Source organism: Mustela erminea, chromosome 6 (assembly GCF_009829155.1).
Source record: "Mustela erminea isolate mMusErm1 chromosome 6, mMusErm1.Pri, whole genome shotgun sequence".
In the NCBI taxonomy this organism is placed as follows: Eukaryota; Metazoa; Chordata; class Mammalia; order Carnivora; family Mustelidae; genus Mustela; species Mustela erminea.
The window spans coordinates 85,255,480-85,282,512 of NC_045619.1; the positions used below are offsets into that span (position 1 = coordinate 85,255,480).

The 27,033-nt window shown below is 46.4% G+C and overlaps 1 protein-coding gene across 6 annotated transcripts in view; it reads right to left on the minus strand.

Annotated features, from left to right (window-relative positions):
• The window catches only part of FMNL3 (formin like 3), a 54,065-nt gene extending 27,327 nt beyond the window's left edge, over nucleotides 1-26,738 (minus strand). For 2 of the 6 annotated variants that reach the window (XM_032348112.1, XM_032348116.1), the window contains exon 1: nucleotides 26,255-26,380. In XM_032348112.1, the coding sequence (XP_032204003.1) occupies nucleotides 26,255-26,380 (126 nt within the window). Of the gene's footprint in view, nucleotides 1-26,254 lie in introns of all 6 variants that reach the window. The other 4 variants (XM_032348113.1, XM_032348111.1, XM_032348115.1 and 1 more) reach the window with 4 other exon arrangements.
• Nucleotides 26,739-27,033: the final 295 nt, after the last annotated feature.

Consider the following 27,033-nt stretch of genomic DNA (forward strand, 5'->3'; position numbering starts at 1 on the left):
GACTCAGAGCCCTGTCTGGAGAACGTGCTTCTGTGGTCACTGATGACTCTATAACCAGAAATGACTTGCTGAGCAGTTATGGGCCAAGTCCCTGAGCAGCCTGGAGGAAAAAGAGATGGATTCACCAGATGTCTCAGGCTGAACTCTGCAACTCACACCAGGGAAGTCCGAGGAAGGAGAGGCCCTCGAAGGCCAGCATCAAAGAGGTGGCTTTTTCCCAAATACGACCGTATCCCGGAGGCCTCTTCTTCACCCTGGAGGACCCCTCCAGTGGATCCTGAGAAGGCAAAGGAAGTTGGCCAACTCCCAGATGCCAGCAAAACCCCCAGGTCTACCTCTATCACACCGGAGGCCTCACACCTGATATCAGATAACCTCTGTAGGTAACCTGGCCCCCAGCCGCCAGGTGAGGCCATCCCTTCTGGCCTCCTCCATCAGGATGCACACAAGCTCACAGAGAGGAACTCATGTTAGCTATTCCCAACTGAGCCCCCAGGCCCTTGCTGAACAGCCACTGCCACAGCAACCTGATCTGTCTGCTGGCTCCTCAGCCCCTCCTCGCGGTTAGCCAGACGCACACACTCCCCAGTTACGCAAAATGGAAACTATTCTGCTGGGGGCAGCTGGGTTTCCAAAGCTGAGGAGGCTTGGGGCAGAGCCTCCCATTCTCTCTGTGGCCAACCAGGGTCCCCCCTTCTCCTCATGATATTTTCCCCTCCTGCCTGGGGAGCCCTGAGAGGCAGCGCTGCCTCTCAGAGGACACAACATCCCACAACGAGCATTTTCCTCTCTCCCCAGACCATCACCTGTTACTCACTGAGACCCAATATGTGCCCCTCCCAGGGCCTCGCATCCATACCTTCCCTTCCATTCCCAGTGTCACCATCAGATAGGCCCTTATTGTTTACTCCTGACATTCTAGGATAATCCTCCAGCTAGCATCCCTGTTTCCTGCTTCCAGCGCTCTTTCCCACCAACCTGCACATAATGAAATTTCTCAACTTCTCAGCTTCTAAGAGAAATCATCTCTCTTCTCAGTTCTGACAGAACTCTTCTCTGACTCCTTAATCATTTACACAAAAAACCGTCTGAACTCCTTGGCCTGCTGTTCTTAGCATCTTAAAATAAGAAAGAGCTTCAGAGATAAGATTCTCCCGCAGGCTGGCCCCTTGTCCTCTGACCAGCCTTGTCCTCTTCCGGACTTTCTCCTGGAACAGCCATGCTTGCCATAGGAGCTGCTTGTAACTGATGTTTCCCCAATCTTCTGAATCCCTACCTATTACTGACTCAAAATCCATCAGCTCTGTGACCACCCAACCTAAATCATCAGCCCCTCTTGTGAGCTCCAAAGCCTAATCATACATGAAGAATGAAATGGCAGAGACCTTGTTATCCCTCACCCTCTTGTCCTCATCTTCCTGAGTAATGAACCTCCAATGTTCACTTGAGTACTTGGCAGCCCAGAATTAATGTATTTCTCATCTTCCCTTGAATTTAGGTACGGCTATGTGACTATATAGGACAGAAACAGAAGTAGTGTGTACAATTTCTGACAGGTGTCATTAAGGGGAAGGAGCATACCCTTCTTTTCCCCTTTCTGCTTCCAGCTGGGGAAGGAGCTCTGAAATGCAGAGGTAATGGCTGGAACTTTAATAGCTATTCTGGACCATGAAGGGACCTTGGAAATGAAGTCCAGATAGATGAACCAACAAGAAAGAAAATACTTGGTCACTGATATCATGGACTTTAGCCCAAATTAAATGTCTTCCCTGTAGTGTCATTCATGTGTGTGTTTCCTCTATTCACAACGAGAACATGAATTCCTTGAGGGAAGGGGTCATGCCTTATCCCTTTCTGAATCATGTGCAGGTGCTTAATGAGTAACTGATTTATCCTGCTACTACTTCTCCTCCTACCACCAAGTTCTTTTTTGGCCCCTGGTTATTTTTGGAGGGGAGTACCCAATTTCTCACTATTGTCCTTCTTTTTCTGGGCTCTCTCTCCTATCACCTAACTTAATATAGCCCAAATCACTTTCTTTATTTGCTGCATCTCCCTCAGCAAGCTCCCACTCCTCATTCAGAATTTCAACTCTGTCCTTCAGTTCATGCCGTAAATCTGAGCCACTCTCCTGCCCTTCTTTTTAATCAGCCTCATCTTAGAGCCTGCTAGACCCTAGGCTCTCCAGCCCTGGGATTACCACCAGATTATTTACCACAGTAGTGCTCTATAAATATTGGGCAAGTTGAATTTCCCCATGCATATATTCCTCTTCCTCCTATTTTTAAGTGTTCTGCTCCACGACACCCCAGAGAGATCATTCCCAACTGTCAGCAATGCCTCGCCTTCAATTCAAAATAGGTGAGATCCTACCTTTGCCAGCAAATCTTTCATAAGTGGTAAGATTCCCACCCCCTCCCCCAACAGTTCCCCACACATGTACTAAGCCTTCAAAAATGTAGTCAGAGAGCTGTGATTTATGGCTAATGTCTTCTTGCCTTTTCTTGGACATCCAATAAATATCCTATCATAACCTCTGAGTGTGGTTAAAGCAGTGACTGATGGGCCATACCGCCCTGGCATGAATCCTGACTTTACCATTTACTAGTTATGTGGCCTTGAGAGCATCATTTAACCTCTATGAGCCTCAGTTGCCTCATCTATAAAATGGAGGTAGAAATACTATCTCCTTCGTATGGTTGCTCTGATGATAAAATCTGTTAATATATGTAAAGTATTTATTTACTATATGTAAAGCATTTAAATCAGAACCTAGGTAGTAAATGTTACATAGAATGCTAGCAATGTGTTTTTGCTTGGGTTTTTTTTATTTGGCACATAGCTGGAAAACAACCATACACCAAGCACTAAGCTTAGAGCTGGAAATATTAAAATAAATAGGGTGGGATCCCTCCATTCAGGAAGTTTGTATCCAGAGAGCAAGGTAGATGAGCAAAGCAGGGGTGAGTGTAGGTAGCACTGCTGGGAGAGAGCGGTGCATGGCCCTGTGGGGACCTGGGGAGGCAACATCTAATTGGACAGAGGAATCAAGGAAGGCTTCCCAGAAGAGACCCTGGAGGACTTAATCTTTTTTTTTTTTTTTTTTAAAGATTTTATTTATTTATTTGACAGAGACAGAGAGAGAGGGAACACAAGCAGTGGGAGTGGGAGAGGCAGAAGCAGACTCCCCACTGAGCAGGGAACCCAATGTGGGACTCGATCCCAGGACCCTGGGATCATGACCTGAGCCGAAGGTAGCCACTTAACAACTGAGCCACCCAGGCGCCCTGGAGGATTTAATCTTAAACATCAGGCAGAGGGGAGTCAGGCAAAGGCAATGAAGGAGGGGAAGATGGTGATATTCTAGGCAAGGAAACAGCATATCTATGACATGGAAGTGCAAAACATCCTAAAAAGTCCAGAAGGCCCTAAGTGATTTGCAGAGATGAAATGACAGTGTATAGGAGGAAATTATTGTAGGCGGGGAACAGTCTGAAGACAAAGGGGCTTAGGAGCTAAGGTAATCAGGTGGCCATGAAGAGAATAATGATGCCACTATTAAAATGAAAATAGTAATAATGACAAAAGCTACCATTTATTCACAGAACCGTGATAAGAGCTATCCATGAATTATCTCATTGAATTCTCACAACAAGCCTATGAAGCTGGGACTATCATTACTCCCATTTTAGAGGTGAGTTAGCAAAGGCTTGGGAAGGCTGTGGAACCTGCCCATATTCACAGAGCAAATATGGGGTAGAGCCGGAATTTGAACCCAGGTCTGACTTCAAAGCCTGAGCTTGTAACCCAACACAATGAGGCAATGAATTACATTAGGCCTTCTCTGTGCCTTTTCAAATTGCATGCACCCTTCGTGATCAACACAATCAAACTTCCTCAAGGATTCCCCCGCTCCTCCAAACCACCCTCCAAACCACCCAGAGTTCACACGCTGCTTCTTCCTCTGAATTTGCTCCTTCTTCTGAACTTGCACGAGGTTTACTGCCCTTCACCTCCTATTGGCAATCGTATTCAATCACACCTTCAACAATGCTATGTTATCACACACTGTGCCAACGGGAAGACACGTTTTGCTTTGTGGTCACTCCTATATATTTACAAAGAAAGAGGAAATTGCAGTTTATAAACACCTGCTCTGGGCCAGGTGCTGTGCTAGATCCTTTAATTACAAGATGTCATGGAAAAAATCACTTCTGTCTCATATTGTTATTCACCTTTCATATTTTGTGCTATTTCCCAAACTATGCTGTAAGCTCCATGAGGGCACAGACTTTGCTTTGAACACACTTTTCCTAGACAAGAGTGTCTGGCTCCCAGAGGAAGCTCCGTAGACACCGAGGGCCAGCCGTGTGGACAGCAAAGGCCAGCTGGGGGGCAGCACACCATCTCACCCAGTACACGGGCGAGGGACCCAGCTCTGGCTTTCCCGGAGTCTCATTATAAAACCAGGAGCTTATTATCAAACCATAAAACTTAATGAATCCCTTCCTTCCTCCAGATGATATGTGGGACAGGCACGACTCCTGCTTTATGGAAGGATAAACTGAGGCCCAGCATGGGCACAAGTGATATGAGCCCGGGAGAGCACTCCAAGTCTTCTGTCTCCTTGCTTTCTCAATTGCTCTCAAATGTGGGTCTGTCCTCAGGGCTGCTGTGTTCCTGTCCTCTTAGGGGAGGAACCATAATGACCCCAGTCTGCTCTTCCCCATGAGCGGTCTTCCCAACACGGTCCCCCTCATGCCTTTAAGGACGGCCAGAGCTTGACACAGGTGTCATGGGTGCCCACACCCCAATTCCATCTTTGAGTGTCCCAGATTTTTTATGTCTCGTTTGACCGTCCCCCTAGAAAAACAGCAACAACAGCATCTCTCTGGGGTTAGCCTTCTGAGAGTTACCACCCCATGACCCAAAGAGATCTTGATTTTTCTCTGTGTTTTACAACGTCTGGCCCCCTCAGAACCGTTTCCACTCAGGGCCACAGATGTGGAGGAGAACATTCCTGAGCATCTCGTACACAGCAGGCACTTTTACTCCCATAATCTCCCTTACTGCCTTCAACAACCTCTGCAGGGAACTGTTATGCCTGTTTAATTGGTGAGAGGATGTAGAATCTGAAACAAACTGGTTCGAGATCATACAGAACGTGGCAGAACACAGATTCAAATCCAGATAAATGGCCTCCAACATAACTTTTGCCAGAATGTGGCTCTTTCTACCATGTCCTGCCATCTCTTTACCTAAATAAATAAATAAATAAAATCTCCATTTCTAACTTGGGAAGGTCACCTGGATTCATCAGACTGGCTTTGGTTGATCATTAAACAGTGGTTCCTTGCCCAGCACAACTGGGGTAAAACCAGCCAAACAAGGTGTGCCAGGCACCTCAAGTTCACGGCTTCCATCTCAGAGTAAGGAGACTCTGCAGAGCAAAGAGACAAGGGAACTGCCTTCTTGAACACCACATGGTGACAATGCCCTCGTATAAATGGCATCTTAAGCATTCAGAGTACTATGGGTAACAGCAAGGACTTTGCAATCACAATGACCTAGATTTGAATCCTGGTACTTTTTAAGAGATAGTGGGAAAGCTACTGAATTTCTTTCTTTCTTTCTTTCTTTTTTTTTAAGATTTTATTTATTTATTTGACAGAGATCACAAGTAGGCAGAGAGGCAGGCAGAGAGAGAGGGGGGAGCAGGCTCCCTGCTGAGCAGAGAGCCCGAAGCAGGGCTCAAAAGATCCCAGGACCCTGAGACCATGACCTGAGCTGAAGGCAGAGGCTTAACTCACTGAGCCACCCAGGCGCCCATTACTGAATTTCTTTGAACCAAAGTTTCTTCATCTAAAAATGCAAATTATGGTATCTACCCCTTATAAGAATTAAGTGAAGGGATGAATGAATGAAAAGGATTTTGCATGGCACCTGGCATGGGAGAAGGGCTCTATAAACAGCACCTGGGGTGAGTCACAGCTGACTTGAGGTGTCATAGTCCTTTAAAATACATCAAGGTGAGAGTATATTGATAGAGTGGAACAATATAGGTTAAATATATTTATTTATATGTTTCTTAATTCTCTAGGTTAGAGCAATTGCACACACATCCCCTTTGAAAGATCAGACCGAGATACCAACGACCACTCAGGAGATTCACAGGAAAGCTGGGACTAGAATTTGGGGAGACACAAATGAGTCATTGACAAAGGGTTGCTGAGTGATCTGGGACAACTTCTCTAACCTTTTAGAGATTTTGCTAAGCTGTCTTTAGTGTTCGATCTCATCGCAAATCCCTTATTTCCCCATTGTCTCCTGACTTCCTCAGGTTAAATCTGCAGCCTGCAAACCTGAGGTCTGATTTCTACCACAAATCTCTATTTTTGGCCCCCTCAACTAACGACTCCTCTAGCAAGTCTGTCCTCTCCTTGAGATTGTGCCTGCCCTCCCAGTCACTTGAAGGGCTATGCTGTCTGTGGGGACAGAAAAAAAGGCAAGAGAATGCTTCAGCCCCCAATTTTATTTGACCAATAGACACTGATGATTGTCAAGTATTTCTTTCGATCCCAGACTTCTCCTTTGAGTTTCAGCTTTAAAAACCCAACTGCAGGGGCACCTGGGTGGCTCAGTGGGCTAAACCTCTGCTTCGACTCAGGTGATGGTCTCAGGGTCCTAGGATGGAGCCCTGCCATTGGGAATCTCTGCTCAGCAGGGAACCTGCTCCCCCCTCCCAACCCCGCCTGCCTCTATGCCTACTTATGATCGATCTCTCTGTGTCAACTAAATAAATAAAATCTTTAAATATCCAACTGCCCATTAGACATTCCCCTTGGACTTCCACAATCTCCATGACCTCACGTGCCTCAAACCAGCCTCATCGGGTTTCCTTCTATGTTATTTTCTCTCCTGCATTCTCCATCTCCATTTAACTCGTCCCAGCAAGCTAGAAACCTACGGTGGGGGTGGGGGCATACTTCATTCCCCCCATATTCCTCATGTTCATCTTCCCAAGGTCAAATCTAATCAGTTGTCAAGTCCCCCACATTTCTTTTCATAACCACCCGGCGACTCTGTTGCACGGTCTCCATCACGCACTCCAGCCCTCGTTCAGGCTCCCACTGTCATCACCACACCACCCAGGCCTCCTTGACCACTCTCACTGCACCCTCCCCTCCCGCCACCACTCAGCCTGACACCTCACACTCCAACAACACTGAGCCACTGCACAAGGATTCTTGACATATCTGCTCTGCCTCACCTTGCTGCCTCTACTCAAGTTGTCCCCTCTACCCAGAACGCTTTTTTTCTCCGACATGTCTCTCCAACTCCTAATTATCCCTTTAGCCAACCTTGATTTACTCGCACAGGCAGGAGTCCCCGATCCCCACCTCTCCTCCGTGCCCCCAGATGCTCCTGCATTATCGATTCCGCTGCACTTCCCAAACTGTAGATTGCAATTACATGTTTAGTGTGTTTGTCTCCCTCTTTAGACTACACTCCTGGGGGCAGACACTGTCTTAGTCATCTTGACTTTTCTGGCACTTAACATAATTCTAAGTGCTCAGTAAGTGCTTATGGAGTGAATGAAGGCTAGGCTGCAGTCAGCAAGTCTCTGAGGGCTGGCGCTGGGTCCTTCTCTCCCTCTCCAGCCAGGGAAGACGACACCTTAAGCATTCTCAACTCACAGCCTCAGGCTCTCCAGAGTACTGACGTGACTGTTACCTGCCCTACCATAGAGTAAGAAGGGAGTAACTGTCTGCCCTCTTGCCTCCAGAACAATCAGAAACAACTGATGGTGTTTTCATACTGTTATGACACCACCGTGATATTTCCCTGGGCCTCTGCAGCAACAGGTACGAGAGGATTTCTTTACGATTCTTGGAAAGAATCAACTGAGAAGCCAAATGGCACCACACGCTGTCTAGCTGGCTACCCCTCACCTCCTGAGGTTATGCTCTAAACATCTAACAAGGATATTCTGGAGAAATGACAAATAAGTGCTCTGGGAGCCCACCAGGACCAGCTGCCCCATAAAAGCACAGATTCTTAATTCCTTAGTCACCCACGATGCCAGTAGTAATTAGCCAACCCAAAGGGAGAAGCAAGAGCTGCTATTGGACCATCATTCTGGAACTCGTGCCAGATGCACTGGAAAATAATCTGCAGACGTGAGCACTTTACAAGGGATTCACCAAGTGCCCTGGCTGCCAAGGGCCTGAGGATAATGAGCGCTTGTGTGATGCTGATTCCGCTGAGCAGTGAGTAAAAACAAAATAACCACAACCACAAACAAGAGGCCTGTCCAAAGTAAGGGGCTCAGGCATATCCTGGACACATAAGGTTCAAAAAAGACACTCTTCCCCAGTTAGCTCTTATCCATCCATCCCTTCTAGGACATTGTCTGGACCTCACCCTAAGGCTGGCATCAAGGGTAGGGGAGTATGTGATCTCCAATCTGCAAATGAACCTGATGAAGTTCTTGAACCTAGGTGGGGTTCGGTGGGGTGAGGTTCGGAGCCGATGGCTAAAGAAAGAATTCTTAAGACGTCTCTGGTGCAAAAAGGTGGTTTATTAGAGCACGGGGACAGGACCCGTGGGCAGGCAGAGATGCGGCTGCCCCGGGTTGTGAGGGTAGGCATGTTATATACCCTGCTGTTGGGGTAAGGTGAGGGGAAGGGAGGTTTCAGTGGAGTTTTCATATGCTAAAGAGGGCCTACAAGGTGCCAGGATGTTCCAGGCCTGCCGGAGGCCTTGCCCTTGCTGCTGGATCAATGTTGTCTTTAGACCAGCCATTAACATTAAGATAGTTGGGAGACTTTTGGATCCTGCTATCAATCATCTCTGTTAGTGAGATTTAGGACATTTGTAAGCCAAGGGAGACTCCTGTCTAGCAGGATTGTGAGCTCTGCAAGTTAACTATTTGCTTATTGTTCATGGCAGTCAGGGCTGCCTGAGGGATGCTACACTTATGGAGGGGAAAGGGTGAAGAGGGGGTGCAAGGCGCCAGCTTTTGCTTTGTCCTCAGCCAGCCTCCTGCTCCCTCATCAAACCCATATAAGAGTGGCCCCTACACCACAGGATTAACTATTGTCTAGGAGCACACGTCTGGACCTGGGCAGGCCTATGCTAGCTCTTCTGGCCTTGGTAAATGCCCCAGTCCAGAAGCCTCTTAACATCCAATCCTTCTGCGGTGCCTAGGTGGCTCTGTTGGTTAAGAGTCTGCCTTTGGCTCAAGTTATGATCCCAGAGTCCTGGGACTGAGCCCTGCATCCGGCTCCCTGCTTAGCAGGGAGTCTGCTTCTTTTTCTCCCTCTGCTGCTCTCTCTCTCTGTCAATTAAAATAAAATCTTTAACGTCCAGTCTGTCCACGGCTATACAAGAAATGAAATGTGCTAAACGGTGGGCCAAGGGTTACACCAGTTCCTAAGGGCCCTAAGGCCTGTGGGTAGGTCAACTGGGAAAACAAGGGGACGACAGTGCGGTGTTTAGTTCAGTGATCTGACAACTTGTGCCACATAAAACAAGTCCCTACTCATCAATGGCAAATTCATATGTCTTGACTATTCTTTTTGGGCTCCTTGATACTAGATACCCGACGTGAAGAGGTTAGTGGTCTTAGAACATTTCTACTTAAAATTTACTAAGTGCCCACTATGCCAGACACAGCCCTGGATTTTTTACATCCTATAAAGTCCTTAGAAGCCAAGTATTATTATCCTGATTATACAGATAAAGAAACTAAGGCTCAGGGAAATGAAGGCCCTGGCCCAAGGTCACAGAGATAATAAACGGCAGAGTCAGAATTCAAATCCAGACCCGCAGAGTCCCAAAGCTCTTGAACACGCAAAAGGAATCCCTGAACTCCTTGCAGTTTCCCAGGCCAGACTTACTCCTCCACCAGCCAAGAACACAGAGTGACTCCAGGAGATCTTGAGAGCATAAGGCTTGAGCAGCCGTGGAAAGACAAGTATTTAAAAACTCTACTTCTATCCCAGTGGGCTACATAAATAACAAGACTGAATAATACTGACTTTACAGGAAGCCCTACAAAACTCTTGTTTGATCCTAACATGCCTCCCAAAGAGTTCCCCAAAGTCCTGCACAGCTCAGGCCCAGGCCTATGAACCCCAACCCTGCCCAGAGCAGGTACTAAAGGGAGAAAATGGAACAGCTTGTGGGGAGGAGACACATTTCTCCTCCACTTAAATACAGCCCAGGACCTCTGCAAATTAAAAGCTCCCTCTTTACTGAATCCACTCAGCTTTAGTTATAGGTCGTACTTTTTATTTTTGTAACCAGCCAACCCGCCAAATTATAGGCTCGGGCCACTGGTAGGCACGCCAAACACTGGGGCCAGTAGAGGCACTGCCCTTTCTGGCCTGAGGGTGGGTAGAGAAGTGAGGACTGAGCACCAGTCAAACCTGAAAAGGCAGAGGGCATGACCACTCCGCTGTGCTAAGTTGAGTGAGGAGCCTGGCCTCGCTTAGGCCACTGTGCTGCCCAGAGGGGAACAGGGTTCCAGGGGTCCCACACAGCAGCCATAGTGAACTCTTCTCTCATCCAAGTACTAACCACGCCTGACTCTGTTTAGCTTCTGAGATCAGATGAGATCAGGTACGTTCAGGGTGGTATGGCCACAGACCATAGTGAACTTTTCATACTATAAAGCAGATGGAGTCATTCCCCCGACAATCATATCCAAACTCCTTACCAAAGCTGATACAGTCTCCCATGATCTGGGCCCCGCTCAACTCTCTCCAGCATCCTTGTCAACCAATCTGGCATTCCCTCAGGTCCTGAACTGTGCAAAGCTCCTTCCCACTCCACAGCTTTGCATGGGTTGTTCTCTCTTCCTAGAAAACCCTTCCCTCAGATCTTTGCATATGGCTACATGATAGATCAGGGCAGGTGGGTCTGCAGAACCAGAGTAGAGAGACCACAAAAGGATCTGTGACAATACCGCAGGCAAGTGATGAGGACCAACTACAGGGGTGGTAGTACTATGGAGAGAAGGTGGGAGGAACAGTAGCCTAGCATGACTCCTGGGGGTCTGGCCTGGATGACTCACAGAAAAAGGGTGCGGTGTCATCCTTCTGCCCTCTACGCCAGTAGCAGGTAGAAAGGGGCTCACAAACACTGGACACTATTACTATGTGACACTATTACTATGACATTTATTAAGCCCCTACCATGAACAAGGCATTGTTAATAACACAAATTATTTAGTGCAAGACAATATTTCACCCTAAAGGAAGGCAAGGCAGTCTTGGCAAAGGAAAGAATTAGCCCAGAACCTGGTAACTAGAAGCAGAGTCTCCTAAATGTTTGGACTCCTGCAGTTCAGGGTAATGTCCGGATCATCTACCCAGTTTTGCTTACATCAAATTATTCTGATTTTGTAACCTTTAAGGACTGAGTTGGCATCTATTTCTCCTATATTACCATCGTTCAATTTAAAGAGCAAACCCATGAATGGCCAACCTATCTTATCAACCTATCTCTATTCCATGTTGGAAGTCGGGCAAGAAGGCCTCCCCGGCCTTTTCTAACAATCAGACAAAACTCTCTGTGAACTGCCCATCTGTCCTGACCCACGCTCAGCTCCCTTGTTTGCACCTGGGCTCCTCTGTCCCAGCAGCAGGGCTCCTGGCTGCCCCCTATATGGCTGGCTCATTTTTTTTTTTTTAAGATTTTATTTATTTATTTGACAGACAGATCACAAGTAGGCAGAGAGGCAGGCAGAGAGAGATGAGAAAGCAGGCTCCCTGCTGAGCAGAGAGACCGATGTGGGGCTCGATCCCAGGACCCTGGGATCATGACCTGAGCCGAAGGCAAAGGCTTTAACCCACTGAGCCACCCAGGCCTCCCTGGCTGGCTCATTCTTCTCTTTAGTTCCCTCCCCTATGCTCTGGCCCGCAACAGCCTCCTCAACCACAGCTGTCACCGTTAAGACCCGACGGAAAGTCCATGTCCTCCTTAGAGCACTGCCTGATCAGCAGTCCTCTGTCACAGTGATTTTTCCCTAACTCTCCAGTCCTTCTGTGCTTGTAGCTGCGTGACACCCCATCACTTCGGGATCTCATTTGGTCTTCCCAAGTGCATGGGATGAGGTGAGACAAAGAGCATCCCCAGGTTACAGATAAGATAACTGAGGTACACAAGGAGTCTCATAGACGGTCTGAAAACACACACTTGTTTTAATTCTCTGGCTGTTCAAAGTACAGTTCTAAGTATATAGTTTTGTCTCTCCGACTTAGATAGTGAGCACTGCCTTCTATTTCTTGGTATTCTCCCAAGTACTCAGCAAAGTGGCGTGTTTACAACAGGCCCCTAAGACCTATTTCCTTAATAAATCAAGAAAGGAAGAAAAATGAAATGAAAGCAGAAAACCTCTCATAAACTTCCAAGGCTATTTCTGGCCTTCATTTAGAGGGAGGCCTTGTTATGCTCTCTCCTAACAACTTGTTCTTTGCCTCCCAAGGACATATCGTAATTTGCGATGAAGTATTTATTTGCTTAATATCTGTATTTCCCTGTAAACTCCAAAAAGGCGGAGGTGATTATTTATTTTTTCACCATTGTATACCCAGTGGTATTGCTGGCACATAGTAAGTAAAAAACAAAACAAAAAAACCCCTCCAAAAACCGAAAATCAAAACCAAAACTCTTGAATAGCCCATGTCCTAGTGGGGTAACTCTGGCTGACTCCAAAGTGCAAATCTTCCTACCACACCTCTTGGCAAAGGAAGAGTTGTTCTGGAACCTCCCGTCTATTCTGCCGTAGCCTACACAATCCCCTCCAAAGCAGCAAGGTGGCTGACCCCGAGGAGGGAAGGAAACCCTAGCTCACAATGTGGGCTTAGAGTCAGATGGCTCGGATTCACAGCCTGACTTCACTGCTTACTAACTGTGTGATCCTAAGTGAGCTACTTAACCTTCCTGGACCTCGGTTTCCTCATCTACAAAATGCAGATAATAAAACTACTTTGATAAATTTGTGACGATTAAATGAGATAATATGTGAAGAGCTTTGCAGGGTGCCTGGCATACCGTTAGCACTGGAAATGTTGGCTGTGAAAATGATTAGCTATCTGTATTCCTGGGAGATAAGAATCTAGAGAATGTGGCTTCCATGGGATCAGGGCTGCTAAACGGACTTGACTTTGAGAAACTTAACAGCAGTGAAGCCCGGAGCTCACATTTATTCTCTTTGCTCACTTGACCCGCTACAGCTCTGCTAAGGCTGAAGGTGTGGCTTTCATCGGCCTAGAAATAAAAAGGGCTAAAAATATACAACCTGTGTCTGGGGGACCAAGATCATGCCTACATTAAAGAATTTGAAATGCAGCCTCAGGGCAGAAGAGCATCTCCTAGGATTCTTTCTACTCCAAAAACTAGGGCCAGCTCAGCACAGGGCAGGGAATGGGCTATGGCCAGTTGCTGACCCCACTGGTGTCCTTTCTCCCTCTTGCTCTCTCTTGGTTCAGCGCAGAGAGTAAGAGGAGCTATTTTTTCTTTTCCCCGTAAAAACGTGCAGTCCTTCTCACTTATTTTTTCCCCCTCCTTTTCCCTCAGAAGAGGAATAAATACATGAGTATATATTGTTAGAAAAAATTCAATCAATGCAAAAGCTTACAGAATAGAAAATGAGTCACTTTTCAGCCCCCAACTCTATCCATTGCTCCCCCACAAGGGTCACCACAAATAACAGTTTGTTGTGGATTCTTCCAGGCCTTTTTCCTATATGTTTACATATAAACATATATGGCTTAAAAAGCATTATACATAGACTTCTTCTTTTAATTGCTTTTTTAGATGATTATATTTACACACACACACACACACACACACACACACGTGTCCTGGAGATTCCCATCAGCCACAGCTATTAATATTGAGTGCCTATGGGGATGCCTGGGTGGCTCAGTGGGTTAAGCCGCTGCCTTCCGGCCTGGGTCATGATCCTGGGGTCCTGGGATTGAGCCTCGCATCGGGCTCCCTGCTCAGCAGGGAGCCTGCTTCCCTTCCTGCCTCTCTGCCTGCTTGTGATCTCTCTGTGTCAAATAAATAAATAAAAATCTTTATTAAAAAAAAAAAGCTGAGAAAGTACTTTCTCCTCAAACATGTTCTCATTCTTTACAACTTACAAAATGTCTGAAACTGTTCTCCATCTTTACCTATCTTCTCCAAAGAGAGGCATTTAAAAAAAAAAAAAAGAAAAATAATACAAAAGAAATAAACAGCATGCTAAGATAGAGAATAAGTGAAGGAGGACTGAGAGGTGGGATTTTTTTTTTTTAACTGAGACCTGAGGTCTAAGCTGGGTAAAGCCACTTGAAGATCCAGGAAAAAGGCATTCCAGAAGAGGAAATGGCTTGTGCAAAGGCCCTGAGACAGAAAGGAGACTGTACTGAAATGAAAGAAGGCTAATGTAGAGCTTGGTAAACAGGAGGGTGAGTGAGGTTGAAGAGGTCTGCAGGACCAAATAATGTACAATCTTAAGGGCCAAGGCCAAGAGTTTGCTCTTTTTTGTTGTTTTTCTCCTGTATGTACCAAAGGAAGCCATTAAAGGTTTTAGGCTGGTGGAAAAAAATAAAAAATACAGGTTTTAAACGGTTTTAAATGCTATGTGATTTCTATTTTGAATTTGTTTTGTGGAGAATGAATGGAAAGATGGAGAAAGGGGAAATAGAGGAAGCCAGTTGGTTGGATATAATAGAAGCAAGAACTGATATTGCTTGGACTAAAGCTATGGTAGTAGAGATAGAGAGAATGAGTAGATCTGAGATATATTTTTGGAGATGGAATTGGCAGGGCTTGCTAATAGGGCATAGTAAAGGGAGAAGGAAAAAATTAAGGATAACTCCCAGCATTTGCCTTGAGTAGGTGGAGAGAAATTGGTATTTGGGCACAAAATAGACTATCAGGTTGTTCCCAGTTTTTTACTGTTGAATAATGCAGCCCTGAGGATCCTTTATATGCACCCCATGCATGTGTATTAACAGTTCTGTAGGACAGTTTCTTAGAAGATGGCCTGGTCAGAGGATATGGACTTTTGAAATTGCTGTACACTATAAAATACCTTTTACAATGCCTATACTGAATTGCCCCATTATTAATAGTGTATTAATGTACGATTAGATACCCACAGACCTCAATCTCTCAAATTTCACCTAGATGATCAGCACTAAAAGTACATAGTTTAAATGTTCATTTCCTTAACTTCTAGTGAGATTAAGAATTTTTTTTTTAATTTTTTATTTTTTATTAACATATAATGTGTCATTAGCCCCAGGGGTACAGGTCTGTGAATCATCAGGTTTACACACTTCACAGCACTCACCATAGCATATACCCTCCCCCATGTCCGTAACCCAATTACCCTATCCCTTCCCCCCTCCCCCCAGCAACCCTCAGTTTGTTTTGTGAGATTAAGAGTCTCTTATGGTTTGTCTCCCTCCCAATCCCATCTTGTTTCATTTTTTCCTTCCTAACCCTCCAAGCCCCCCACGTTGCCTCTCAAATTCTTCATATCAGGGAGATCATATGGTAATTGTCTTTCTCTGATTGACTTATTTTGCTCAGCATAATACCCTCTAGTTCCATCCATGTCGTTGCAAAAGGCAAGATTTCATTTCTTTTGATGGCTGCATAATAAATAATTTAACTTTTAATTACATAATTAATACGTAAGTACTTTCTCCTTGTAAAAAATGTAAACTTTATAAAGCTAAATTAAATTCCCTTTGACTTTCCTATTCCTCCAAATATGGTTCCTTCAGTCTCCATCCCAGAGGTAATGGCTATACACTTCTAGAAATCTTCCTATGCATTTAAAAATCTATATATGCAGGGCACCTGGGTGGCTCAGTTGATTAAGCATCTGCCTTCGGCTCAGGTCATGATCCCGGGGTCCTGGGAATGGAGCCCCATAGCGGGCTCCCTGCTCAGTGGGGAGTCTGCCTCTCCCTCTCCATTTTCTCCTTCCCTTGCTTTTTCTTTCTCTCACTCACTCTCTCTCAAATAAATAAAAATAAAATCTTTAAAAATAAAATGAAATAAAAATCTATATGTGCAATCAAGGATTGAGCATTTTTTTGGAAGTTGTATTTCTAGCAGTCCTTTTAGCATGAGCAAAAAATCTAACTGAAAATTTTTGCTAAAGGCCTAAGTAAGTGACATTTCAGTTGAGACCTTCTCAAGGTTAGTTAACTGCTCTGAGCCCTGGTTTCCTCACCTATAAAACAGAAGTGGCACAAAGGCCTCACAGAGTTGTTGACAAGTTAACTGATTAACACACGTAAAAGCATGCGGCATCTACCCAACAAATGTTAATTCTCTTTCCTTAACCTCTACAGTTAAATTGAGGCATTTGGTGGAGACCAGAAACTGACCCATTCCTATAAGGATGAAGTAGAAGACTTCACTCAGAAAAAAACATTTTTAATGTTGTCTTGAAAGAAAACTTTTCTTTGTAGTAAGGTCCCTAAAAACTGAATTTTCCTTCAAAAATTTCAGTATGAAATATTCTGAGCAGTCAAAAAACATATAGGTCATTTAAAAATTATTATTATTATTTTTTTTCAGTAAGGCAGAAAGCAAGAGGATTTAAGCATAAAAGCAACTGCTAGAGACTGGTTGTTCCCAGTTCCCTCTCAGGCACACCCTGGGAAGTGGACTGCGTGGATATTCCCAGAGAATTTAGGCCTGCAGGAGACAGTTACCGCTTGAGACAGGTGGTACCTCCAAACACAGGATATGACCTAACGTTTGGGTCTCACTGCAAGGATGCCACTGGTTCCCCTGGCTTGTCAAAGTACATCCTGTCATCCCTACCTAGATGTTCCTGGAGGTTGAGGGTGTAGTTCAAAAGGGCAGACCCTATCACAAAGTATCCCTAATCAGAATGAAATCAAAATGTCCAGGAACCAGGGACCAGGGACCAGAATATCTCCCTCTGAATGGGATCATCCAGGTTTCAACAAGCTCTCTTGTTTGGAACCACCAACAAGAGACATCATTTTATCTGAACTGATAACCAGGGCTGCTTCACCTTACAAAATATCGAGAGTACTTATATCAAGGAGCTCTTGCTACCTTCTCGTCCAGCTCTACCTTCTCACTCCTCTAGGCTCAAAGCCAGAAATTTCTTCAGCAGATGCAAAAATAACTTTTTTTCTTTTTTAAAGATTTTATTTATTTATTTGACAGACACATCACAAATAGGCAGAGAAGTAGGCAGAGAGAGAGAGGAGGAAGCAGGCTCCCTGCTGAGCAGAGAACCCCATGTGGGGCTCGATCCCAGGACCCTGGGATCATGACCTGAGCCAAAGGCAAAGGCTTTAACCCACTGAGCCACCCAGGCGCCCCACAAGAATAAGCTTTAAACCCCCAAATACTCTGTGTGTGTGTGTGTGTGTGTGTGTATGTGTACATATGCATTAGGGCAGGGAGAATTAGGGGTCACAGGTCTAATCAGATTTTCAGAAGGTTGGGGCGCCTGGGTGGCTCAGTGGGTTAAGCCGCTGCCTTCGGCTCAGGTCATGATCTCGGAGTCCTGGGATCGAGTCCCACATCGGGTTCTCTGCTCAGCAGGGAGCCTGCTTCCCTCTCTCTCTCTCTGCCTGCCTCTCTGCCTCCTTGTGATCTCTGCCTGTCAAATAAATAAATAAATAAATAAATCTTAAAGAAAAGATTTTCAGAAGGTTATTTTACCCGAAAGATTCAGAAGTATTGTTCAAAGATCTCTCAAACATATTCCCAACCTAAAAGAATTTTTACCTTGGCCTGAGGAGCTAACCAGGAGTGGGTAAAGACCAGAAGTGGAGAATGCAAACCCCAAACTGCTCCTTGATAACATTTACCGTAGGGCCCAAAGTACAGAGGGAATCAGGGAATCAGGCCTTAAACCTAAAGACAGAAGTCATAAAAGAGGTCCCTCTCTTGCCTGAGGGTATAAGAAGAAATGGGGAAATCAAGAAAGTACCAAAAACCGATGGTTCTGCCTTCACTTTTACTGCTCCTGGAGCTTGTTCCCCAACTGGGACATAGGACGATGGAGGTACAGATTAGTAGAAGATGATTCTCGGCAGGTGGACAGAACCATTCTTTACAGTGTGGGACTGACCCAAACACAGGAGGATAGTTAATATGCCCTGCCCTCAGGCACAAAGTACCAGCAGCACCACTCAGCCAGCATGATAATCAAAACACCCTCTCTTCTTTCCAAAAACTTTCTCCTGGGATCATACCTCCCCCACACAGCAACCACTTTTATTTATTGGAACACAGGTTGGTGTAATGGATAATGTGTATGGCACAAACATTTACTGGTAGAACCTTTATAGGTTACAAGGTATTTTCACTATGTTTTCTACTTTAAACATCATCAAAATCCTGTAAGATAGGTATCATCATTACCCGTTTCATAAAGAATGAAATTTGCTCAGAAAGAAACATTTTTTAAAGATCTTATTTATTGGGGCACCTGGGTGGCTCAGTGGGTTAAAGCCTCTGCCTTCGGCTCAGGTCATGATCCCAGGGTCCTGGGATCGAGCCCCACATCGTGCTCTCTGCTCAGCGGGGAGCCTGCTTCCCTTCCTCTCTCTCTGCCTGCCTCTCTGCCTACTTGTGATCTCTGTCTGTCAAATAAATAAATAAAATCTTAAAAAAAAATCTTATTTATTTAGAGATAGAGTGTGTGTGCAGGAGCCTGGGGGGGGGGGCAGAGGGAGAGGCAGAAGGAGAGGGATCGAGAACCTCAAGGCGACTGCACGGAGTGCAGAGTCTGACATGGGGCCTGATCCCAAGACCCTGAGATTGTGACATAAACCAAAATCGAGAGGGATGTTTAATCAACTGTGCCACCCAGGCACCCTTGTAGGCAGTTAGTTCTTAAAACAAGATAGCCATCACCTAAAGTAGGGAGCCACACTCATCCCCAGCTCTTCCTTAAAGAGGCACTGGTTAACTGGAGGAGGGAAGACATTCTCTAGTCTAGACCTGAGTAGATGAGCAGGTAGGGAAGGAAGAGAATACATACCAGCTCTGTTCATGGTTTTAGGAACCCAGGGGCAAGATGCCCAGCCCCAACTCCAGACCCCCTGGTGGTAACTCTGAGTCAGGGTGGGAAGGTGGTAAAAGAGATGGGGAGTGGATAGGAGGAAGAGATGAGGACAAGAACTGAACCATCACATCGTAAACACTTTAAACCCTTCCTCTGCTGGCAAAATTCATCATGTAAATAATTCTGCTAGCCCCTTGTGGTTCTGAATATTATTTACAACACTATTCAAGGACCTCAAAGTGCTTAATAAACTGAGAAGAATATGAAAATTCGTAAAGCTGGTCAGGGGGCGGGAGGGTGCTCCTTCCAAAACACCCTACCTATCTAGGTCCTCTCCTGCCCAACACACAACTTTCCAGCCTGTGGATTTGCTGAGAGGGGATGGAAGACAGAAAATGTGAGAGAATCTGGAAAGAGGGCATTTCTGAAAGGTGAAAAGAAAAGTAGAGAGCAAGGTGGGAGACAAAGACAACCAGAGTATCTCAAGGGCAGAGAGACAAGCTTGACAGTTGGATGTCTTCCTTGGGTGATTCATTCTCCCATGTGGATGGAAAACAACACACAAAGATGTGCCTTTGCTGAGGGAGGCAAAAGAGAGCCTGAAACTGAGAACTTGGGAATTCTAGCTGCTCAGGTCATCTCTATCCTGGAATACACTTTTCTTCATGGACAACGATCTTAAAACCTGCAAGTTCCCAACTGGTACTGCTCAAAGAGGGAGCCCTGAAGTACCCAGCAAAGAGCAGGAGGTGGGGGTGCCGTATGGAGACGGCACCCCTTCTTATCTTCAAAGTAAAAGGTCCTTCCTCTTCTCTGAAGTGCATTTCCAAACTGGAACCCCCGGCCTTTCCCTGCTTCAGCTCAGCTCGGATTCAGGAGAAACGTTTCCCCCAGAATGGAGGTGACCAGCCTGGTGGACCAGTTAACTCAATGACGTCAGGCAGCCAGCGCTGCTGTCCCCTGGGCTCACGGCAGCCGATTCTGGAGCGGAACTCCGGTCTTGACCACAGAACCAAGGCCCTGGCTCCAACCAGCCTTCCCAAGCAACCTCAGGGGGGCAGGGGAGGATCTGTGGTCTCATTTCCTCTCCACCTTGGCTTCTTTTTTCACTTCATTGAAGATTAGCTATTTCCACCACGACCAGTTCCTGTTCTCAGCAGCTGCAGCGGCTGTTTCCCCCCTAGACAGAGCTCTGAAACACTGCTGTGGCTGCCACCTGGACCGTCCCAGCTGTGGACTTGTCCCAGGCCCAGCAAGTCCTGAGCTCAAGGGTTTCTTCGTCCCAGATAAAATAGCAGGGAGAAGAAATTAAGGGACATGAAGCCAATTCTAAGAACTCCACAGTAGATATACCAGCGTCCGTTTTTTAGATTATTTTAATCTTACATAATATGCTCTTTCCTATGTGAAAAAATTTTATAATAAAAATGTGGAAATGTATACATTTATTACCTAGGAATCTGTACATGTAATAAATCCCCAACAGAGAGCAAGGATTGCCAACAGAAGATGGCCAAAACATTTACGAAGAAATGTTGAAAGAAATGCAAAGCAAAACAAGACACCATTTCTTATTAATGAAATTGGCAAAAGTTTTTTAAAACGTTAGTCCATTCAATAATGTTTAGCTTACAGAGAAAGGGAGAGATGCATACTATCAGTGAAAAAGCCAAGTAGTACAACTTTTTTAGAAACATATTTCTCAGAGGACTTTAAAAAGCATATCCCCTTTGGCCCAATAATTATACTTCTAGCAATTTATCCTAAATAAATAAGCAGAGATGCACACAAATATTTATGCACAGGATATTCTTCACAGTGTTATTTTCAGTAGCAAAAAAAAAAAGAGAAATAAAAGACAGAGCACTAATAAAGTATTACATGATGGAGTACTATCCAGCTGTGAAATCATGAAAACAAAGAATGTTTAAACAAAAGAGAAAATGCTTAAGAAAGTAAAATAAAAATCAGTTTATAAAACAATGTGCCCAGTATGATCCTGTGTGTGTGTGTGTGTGTGTGTGTATATATATATATCTCAAAATGTTAATAGTAGACAGTGAGGTTAGAGGTGACATTCTCTTTTTTATACTTTTCTATATACATTATACTTGTTACATGTTTAACCTCAATTTGCTTAATAAACATGCATTATTGTCATAATCAGGAGAAAAGAAGCTATTCTCAATGCTCTTCCCTTCCTGTGAGGATACTCACACACATGACTCCCTTTTTAAAAGCCATTTGGAGGGACACCTGGGTGGCTCAGTCGGTTAGGCATCTGCCTTCGGCTCGGGTCATGGTCTCGGGGTCCTGGGATCGAGTCCCACATCAGGCTCCCTGCTTAGCGGGGAGTCTGCTTCTCCCTCTCCCCCTGCTTTTGTGCTCACTCACTCTCTCTGACAAATGGATAAATAAAATCTTAAAAAAATAAATAAATCTCTAAAAAATAAAATAAAATAAAATAAAAAACATTTGGAAATATGTATTGAGGACCATAAAACCTTTATATTCGACAACCTAGCAGGTTCAATTTGGGATTTCTATCCTAAGGAAAACTCGAAATACTGAAAAGGTTTTGTGCACCAAGATGTTCATCACAGCATTGTTTATGATGGCAAAGAGAAGCAAACAACATACATGTCCAACAATAGAACAGTTAAGTACACAATGGTACATTCACTGGAGGGGCCACTGTGCAAGCATTTAAAAGTGTTTACAATGACTGGTTTGGGAAAACTAGTGAAATAACAAAGCCAGAGGGGAAAAAAAACAAACCCAAACTGGATTATAAAATGTATACCAATATTACAACATTGTACAAAACCTTATGCAGAGAAAAAAAATATGAAAGGTTTTAAAACACATTGGCTCCATTTGGTAAAGGAACTACAAAATAAGGATTTTTTCTTCGATATAAACCTTTAATCTTTTCTTTCTAAATTGCCTATGCTTTTCTTAGGGAATGAACATTACTTTAAGAGAAAAAAGAAAAAAAGGTGAAACTCCCTCTGAGCAATGAAAACATTCCCAAGTGACAAAAAGCCCACTTCATCAGTCCTATCTACCCCCCACCCCAACACACCTCCCCCAGGCTAAGGCAGGGTCATATGGGAAGGTCAAGGAAATAAGGTTCCTCTCTGGTCTTCTAAGGTCTTCTCGGTGGGGTCTCCGAGCAAGGAGGTTCCTCTGACCAGCTGCTGTCAAGGGTCTTCTCCCGTCCTATTCCAGCCTGAACTAATTCACTACAATCCCCAGGGCTGGGAAAAAATTTCCATCGTGGCCATTTGGAACTTGATATTTAGCTCAAGTTTTTCCCAGCCCCTTTCTGTGTCATAGGAGGCCCTCAAAGTCTCTTAGACAGCTAGCACCCAGACCAGCTTAACTCCCACATCAACACTACACTTACAGCAAAACCCAAAGCCATCAGTCATCACCAGGGAAATGTGAGCAGAGGACCCATGGCAGGGACAGGCTCTGTCATACAACCCCACCCTGAGAGCCTCCTCCTGAGGGATAACCAGGGCTTTTTCTGGCATCAGAACCTTTAGACTCCATTTCAAGTCTATAATAAGTCAGCAAAGAGAAAAATAAGGGTGCAAACCCACCAAGGGCAGACAGCTATCCTTTCAAAGCCCTTAAAGCCCTCTGCTTCCCCTCTCTATCTTGGCAAAGGCCTGTACTGTCCAGATATTAGCTCTGATAAATGGAGGGTGGGTAGTAATCTAGTTGGACCCAAAACCCAGACTGGGGCTCTATCAGACCAGAGATGGGTGCTCATTCTGATACTGATAAAGAAGCTCCAATAATTGCACCACCCCTTAAACTTCTCAGTACTCAACAGAATAGGAGCTGCTGCTCAGACAAGAAATAAGGAAGGATCCCAGAGAGACAGCAGAACACAGCTTCACAACTTTTTTTCATATCAGGACACACCAGAAAATAATACCATTTATACAGCACACAAGAAAAATGGTGGAAGTGATCCCAGTCAGAGGTGACCAATCAGGGACCTTGGCTGCCCCAGGGATGAGGGGATCAGTATGTGGCAGAACAGGACCAGGAAGCCTTGGATTAGGGCACTGGGCCTAGTCAGGACTCTTGGGATCAATGTCCTGAACAAATCACCTCATGGCCTCAGACCTTGAGCTCTCCAACCTCAGCTATCAGGCTGTGTGTCAGACCATGTGTCTCTATCAGAACTCGGGGAGCCTGTGGTCTTGACTCACTATGATACAACTTCCCCAGCCAGTGTGGTTTTCGGGGTTGAGGGGATGTTCCACAGTTACACTGGAACTGGGGGAAGCCCTCCATCGGAGAGCAGGAGGCATATCCTGAGACTAGCTATACAAGATAGGTAATTGGTTTCATCATATTGCTAAACTTAAAATCCTTTTTGGGAATACAAAGGATCTCAGATCTGAGTCACTGCTGAGAGCTAGAGATTTAAAAGCTACCATTTACTGAGCGTAAAGTAGTTGCCAGACTCTGCTATCTAAGTACTGGACTTCCAGTTTCATTACATCCACACAGCCACTTCATGTGGCAAATACTATTATTATCTTCATTTATAAGAAGAAGCTGCGACTCAAAGAGATGAAGCAACTTGCTTAAGGCCAAGCACTTTTTAAACTAGAGACTGTGGAGAGGTCAGTATTTTACCCCACTTTGACTTGAAAGTCCATATGCTTAACCAGTATGTCACCTCAACAAACTTCCAAACAGCTTTTTCAAAAACCAAATCAATCATAATGATGCTGACAATCTGGGAAAGAAAAGAGTAAGAAAGGAGCAACTTGTCTGACTCAACGCTATCAAGAAAAAAAGTTAATCTATATGGAGCATCTACAGGGTACCAAGGGCTTTATATACATGGCTCATCTAATTCTCATAAGCCTACTAGGACAGAAATTATTTCCCTATCTTCTAGGTAAGGAAATCTAGGTATGGATGAGGCTTAGAGAGGCTAAGACAGCTACTAAGACAGCCCTTGCCTTTTTCTACTACACATACTCTACTTCTCCCGACTGTTCAGGAAATACACCTGAGCTTGCTTCAGGCTCAAACATCCAACAGCCAGTACTGTTCCCCAATAGCAGGACAGTAAAAAGGAGGACAGTAAAAAGACCATGTTTCAGAAGCAGAGGAAGGAGCCCCCAGAGAAGAACTCAAATCCCCAAGAAAGCATGATTTCCCTGTGTTGGAAAAGTGAGGAAAAATCCCCTCCTCCCCTAAAACAGCTAACTAGCCCTGGCCTGCCCTGTTCCAACCCAGAATCGGCAGCAGCTCAGACACACAGAAATGAGACCAAAACAAAGGCCAAGAGGAAACAAATCAAAACTTTATACAGAAAGTATAACTTGCAAGTGGGTGGTCCTGGCTCTCTCTTGACCTGTGATCTCTGGGTGCTCTGGTTAGTAATCAGGACACCACGTGCACTTTGTGGATATTAAGCCATCGGTTTGCCAACTAACTAAACACTTGTCAACCAAGCTCCAATGAGGACACGACCAACTCTGGTTCGGAGCGCTCATGACCAACAGCCTGGAAGCCCCTACCTAAGGCAGTCCCCCACCCAGTCCACCTCAAACCATCCCTTTCTCTCCAATCTCTGTAACTACCTCGTGACAACATACTGTGGCGGGGGGGGGGGGTTTCCACACCCCCACTGGAGTGCAGATTCCCTCCCACTCTTTTCCCCAACAGTTGAGCTCTTGTTCTCAAGGGCATCAAATCCCATTCTCTCCTCAGCCTCTGAGTTGGCCACCGCACGTTAGTAATCACTGACTCACCCATCCCCTTGAGGAGGCCAGGGGAAATGCAGAGGGCCACAGGATGTGTGGCCCAGATCCCTTTGGCCTTCTGCAGAGTTGGTGGGCAGAGAAGTTCCAGTAACATCGCTTCCCCTCAGCTAGGCTCTGAGCTGGCTGTGGTGCCAGTGGGCTAATGTCAGACTCTCCACCATTGGAGAGGCCAGGATCTCTAGACAGTCCCACTGTTGCCAACAGATCTAATCTCCCTATTCCGAGGCAGATGAAATCCAATAAGCCTGCTAAGTCCACAACTATTCCCTCCGCATGGGCAAAGGCAAAGTGGGCCCTTCAGGCCATACCAACAATAACAGCAGCATTAACACAGTCCCTTTAGAGAGTTCTTAGAGGAATGAGGAATTATTTCCCCAAGTTTCTCTAAGGTTTACCTCTGCCAGCAAATACTCCGTCACCTTGTTCACTTTCTTTTCCCAAAACTTCATTTTTACCTCCAACATATTTCCCGGCTCCATCACAGTGATGCCAGCTCAGATCCTCCCTATCCACAGGGCCACTGATACCAATGTCCAACTCCCACACCAAAGGAGAATCCCAAAGTTAGCTTAAAATTAATCTCTACAGATCTTCTGGGAACCTACAGAAAGTAAAAAGAAGCACAGGCAAAGAACACAAACCAGCCACTAGGGCTTAACATAAAGAGGGAGGAGGCGGGATGGTTTGTGTATTGTTTCAATTGGAAAAATACACTGGTGAGATGGCTTATCCACATGTTCTGCCTTTTAGACAAATCCACTATAACTTTGCAGGATGCCTGCAGGCCATTCTGAAAATAAGTAGAATGGCATCACTCTTTATTCCACACCCTTCAAGAGCTCCCAGCCCCCTCTCCATTCCTCCACCTCTCCCCCAAACATCTGGTCTGGGCTGGAAGTGGGTCCCACTCCCTGGGAAGCCTCCATGTTAACGTGAGAGGCGGTCTCCCCAGCCAGAGAACCCTGACTTAGGCTGAGGAGTGGGCCGGCCCCAAGTTTCTGAATCCCCAGGCACCAGCAAGAGGTTTAGAAATGAGAATTCTAGGGCCCCGGGAAGGCTGGCGGGGAAGTGGGGAGAAGTGCGAGGGCTGCAGAAGGGGGAGAAAGGAGGAAGAAGTGTGGATCCTGGGGAGGTCCCAGGCTGAGGACCCCTCCTCCTAAGTGTCCAGCGGCTGAGGCCGTGGTCGGCCAGTCCCCGACGGGGCTGTCGGGCGGCCAGCGGCTGCTCAGAGGTTGCCAAGAAGGCACTGAGTCTATCGGAAGCCCCCCTAAAGTAGGGGGGCCGGATAGGGGCACCCGAGCATAGTCTTACCCCGGGCACTGGGAACTCAGGGATGGTAGGAGGGGGGGAAGGGACTGGGCTCAGCTCTCACCAGCACCAAGGCGAACCTCTCTTCCAGTTCACAGGGCTCAGGCATCGGCATTTTGCCGGGCGGCGGCAGCAGCGAGACCGAAGGCGGCTCGCCCGCGCCCCCCTCGGCACTCTCCAGGTTGCCCATCGCGGCGGGGCCCCCTCGGGGGCCTCAGCCCCCCACCTCCACGCCCGGGGGCCTTGGGCTCGGCCGCTCCGACCCGGCTCCTCCCTCAGCGTCGGCTCCCCTAGTCCCCACTCCTCTGCCCCGTCGGGGGCGCTGGGAGCTCCTCCGGGTCCCGCAGGCGGTGGCGCGCGGCGAGGGCGGAGGCAGCGCAGCGGACAGCGGCACCGAAGCGACAGACCCGGCGGCCACCGCTCTCGCTCACGCCAGCCGTCTCACAGCTCTCGGCTCGCCGCTCCCGCGCTGCCCCTCCCCGCCCCCTCGCGCTCTTTCCCTTCCCTCCCCCCCCACCCCTTCGCTTCCTCCCACCCACTCCCGGCCGAGACTCGGGCTTCCCCCCCAGCGCCGACTGCAGCCCGCGCGCCGCGCGCCCCATTCATGCAGGGCCCGCCTCCCGCCTACAGGCCTCCCGAGAACTCCGCCCCGCCCCCCCCGCTCCTGATTGACGACAGTACCTGCCAATCACAGTGCCTCCCGCCCCCGGCGGCCTCGCGCCTGGCGCCTAGCGCGCCCTGGCGGTTCCAGTGCGAATGGAATCACCGTGGACGCTGAAGGTGTGAGGAGCTGGCTATCGGGGAAATGGACCTGGCCCTTTCCACAAGGAGCTCATAAAACAT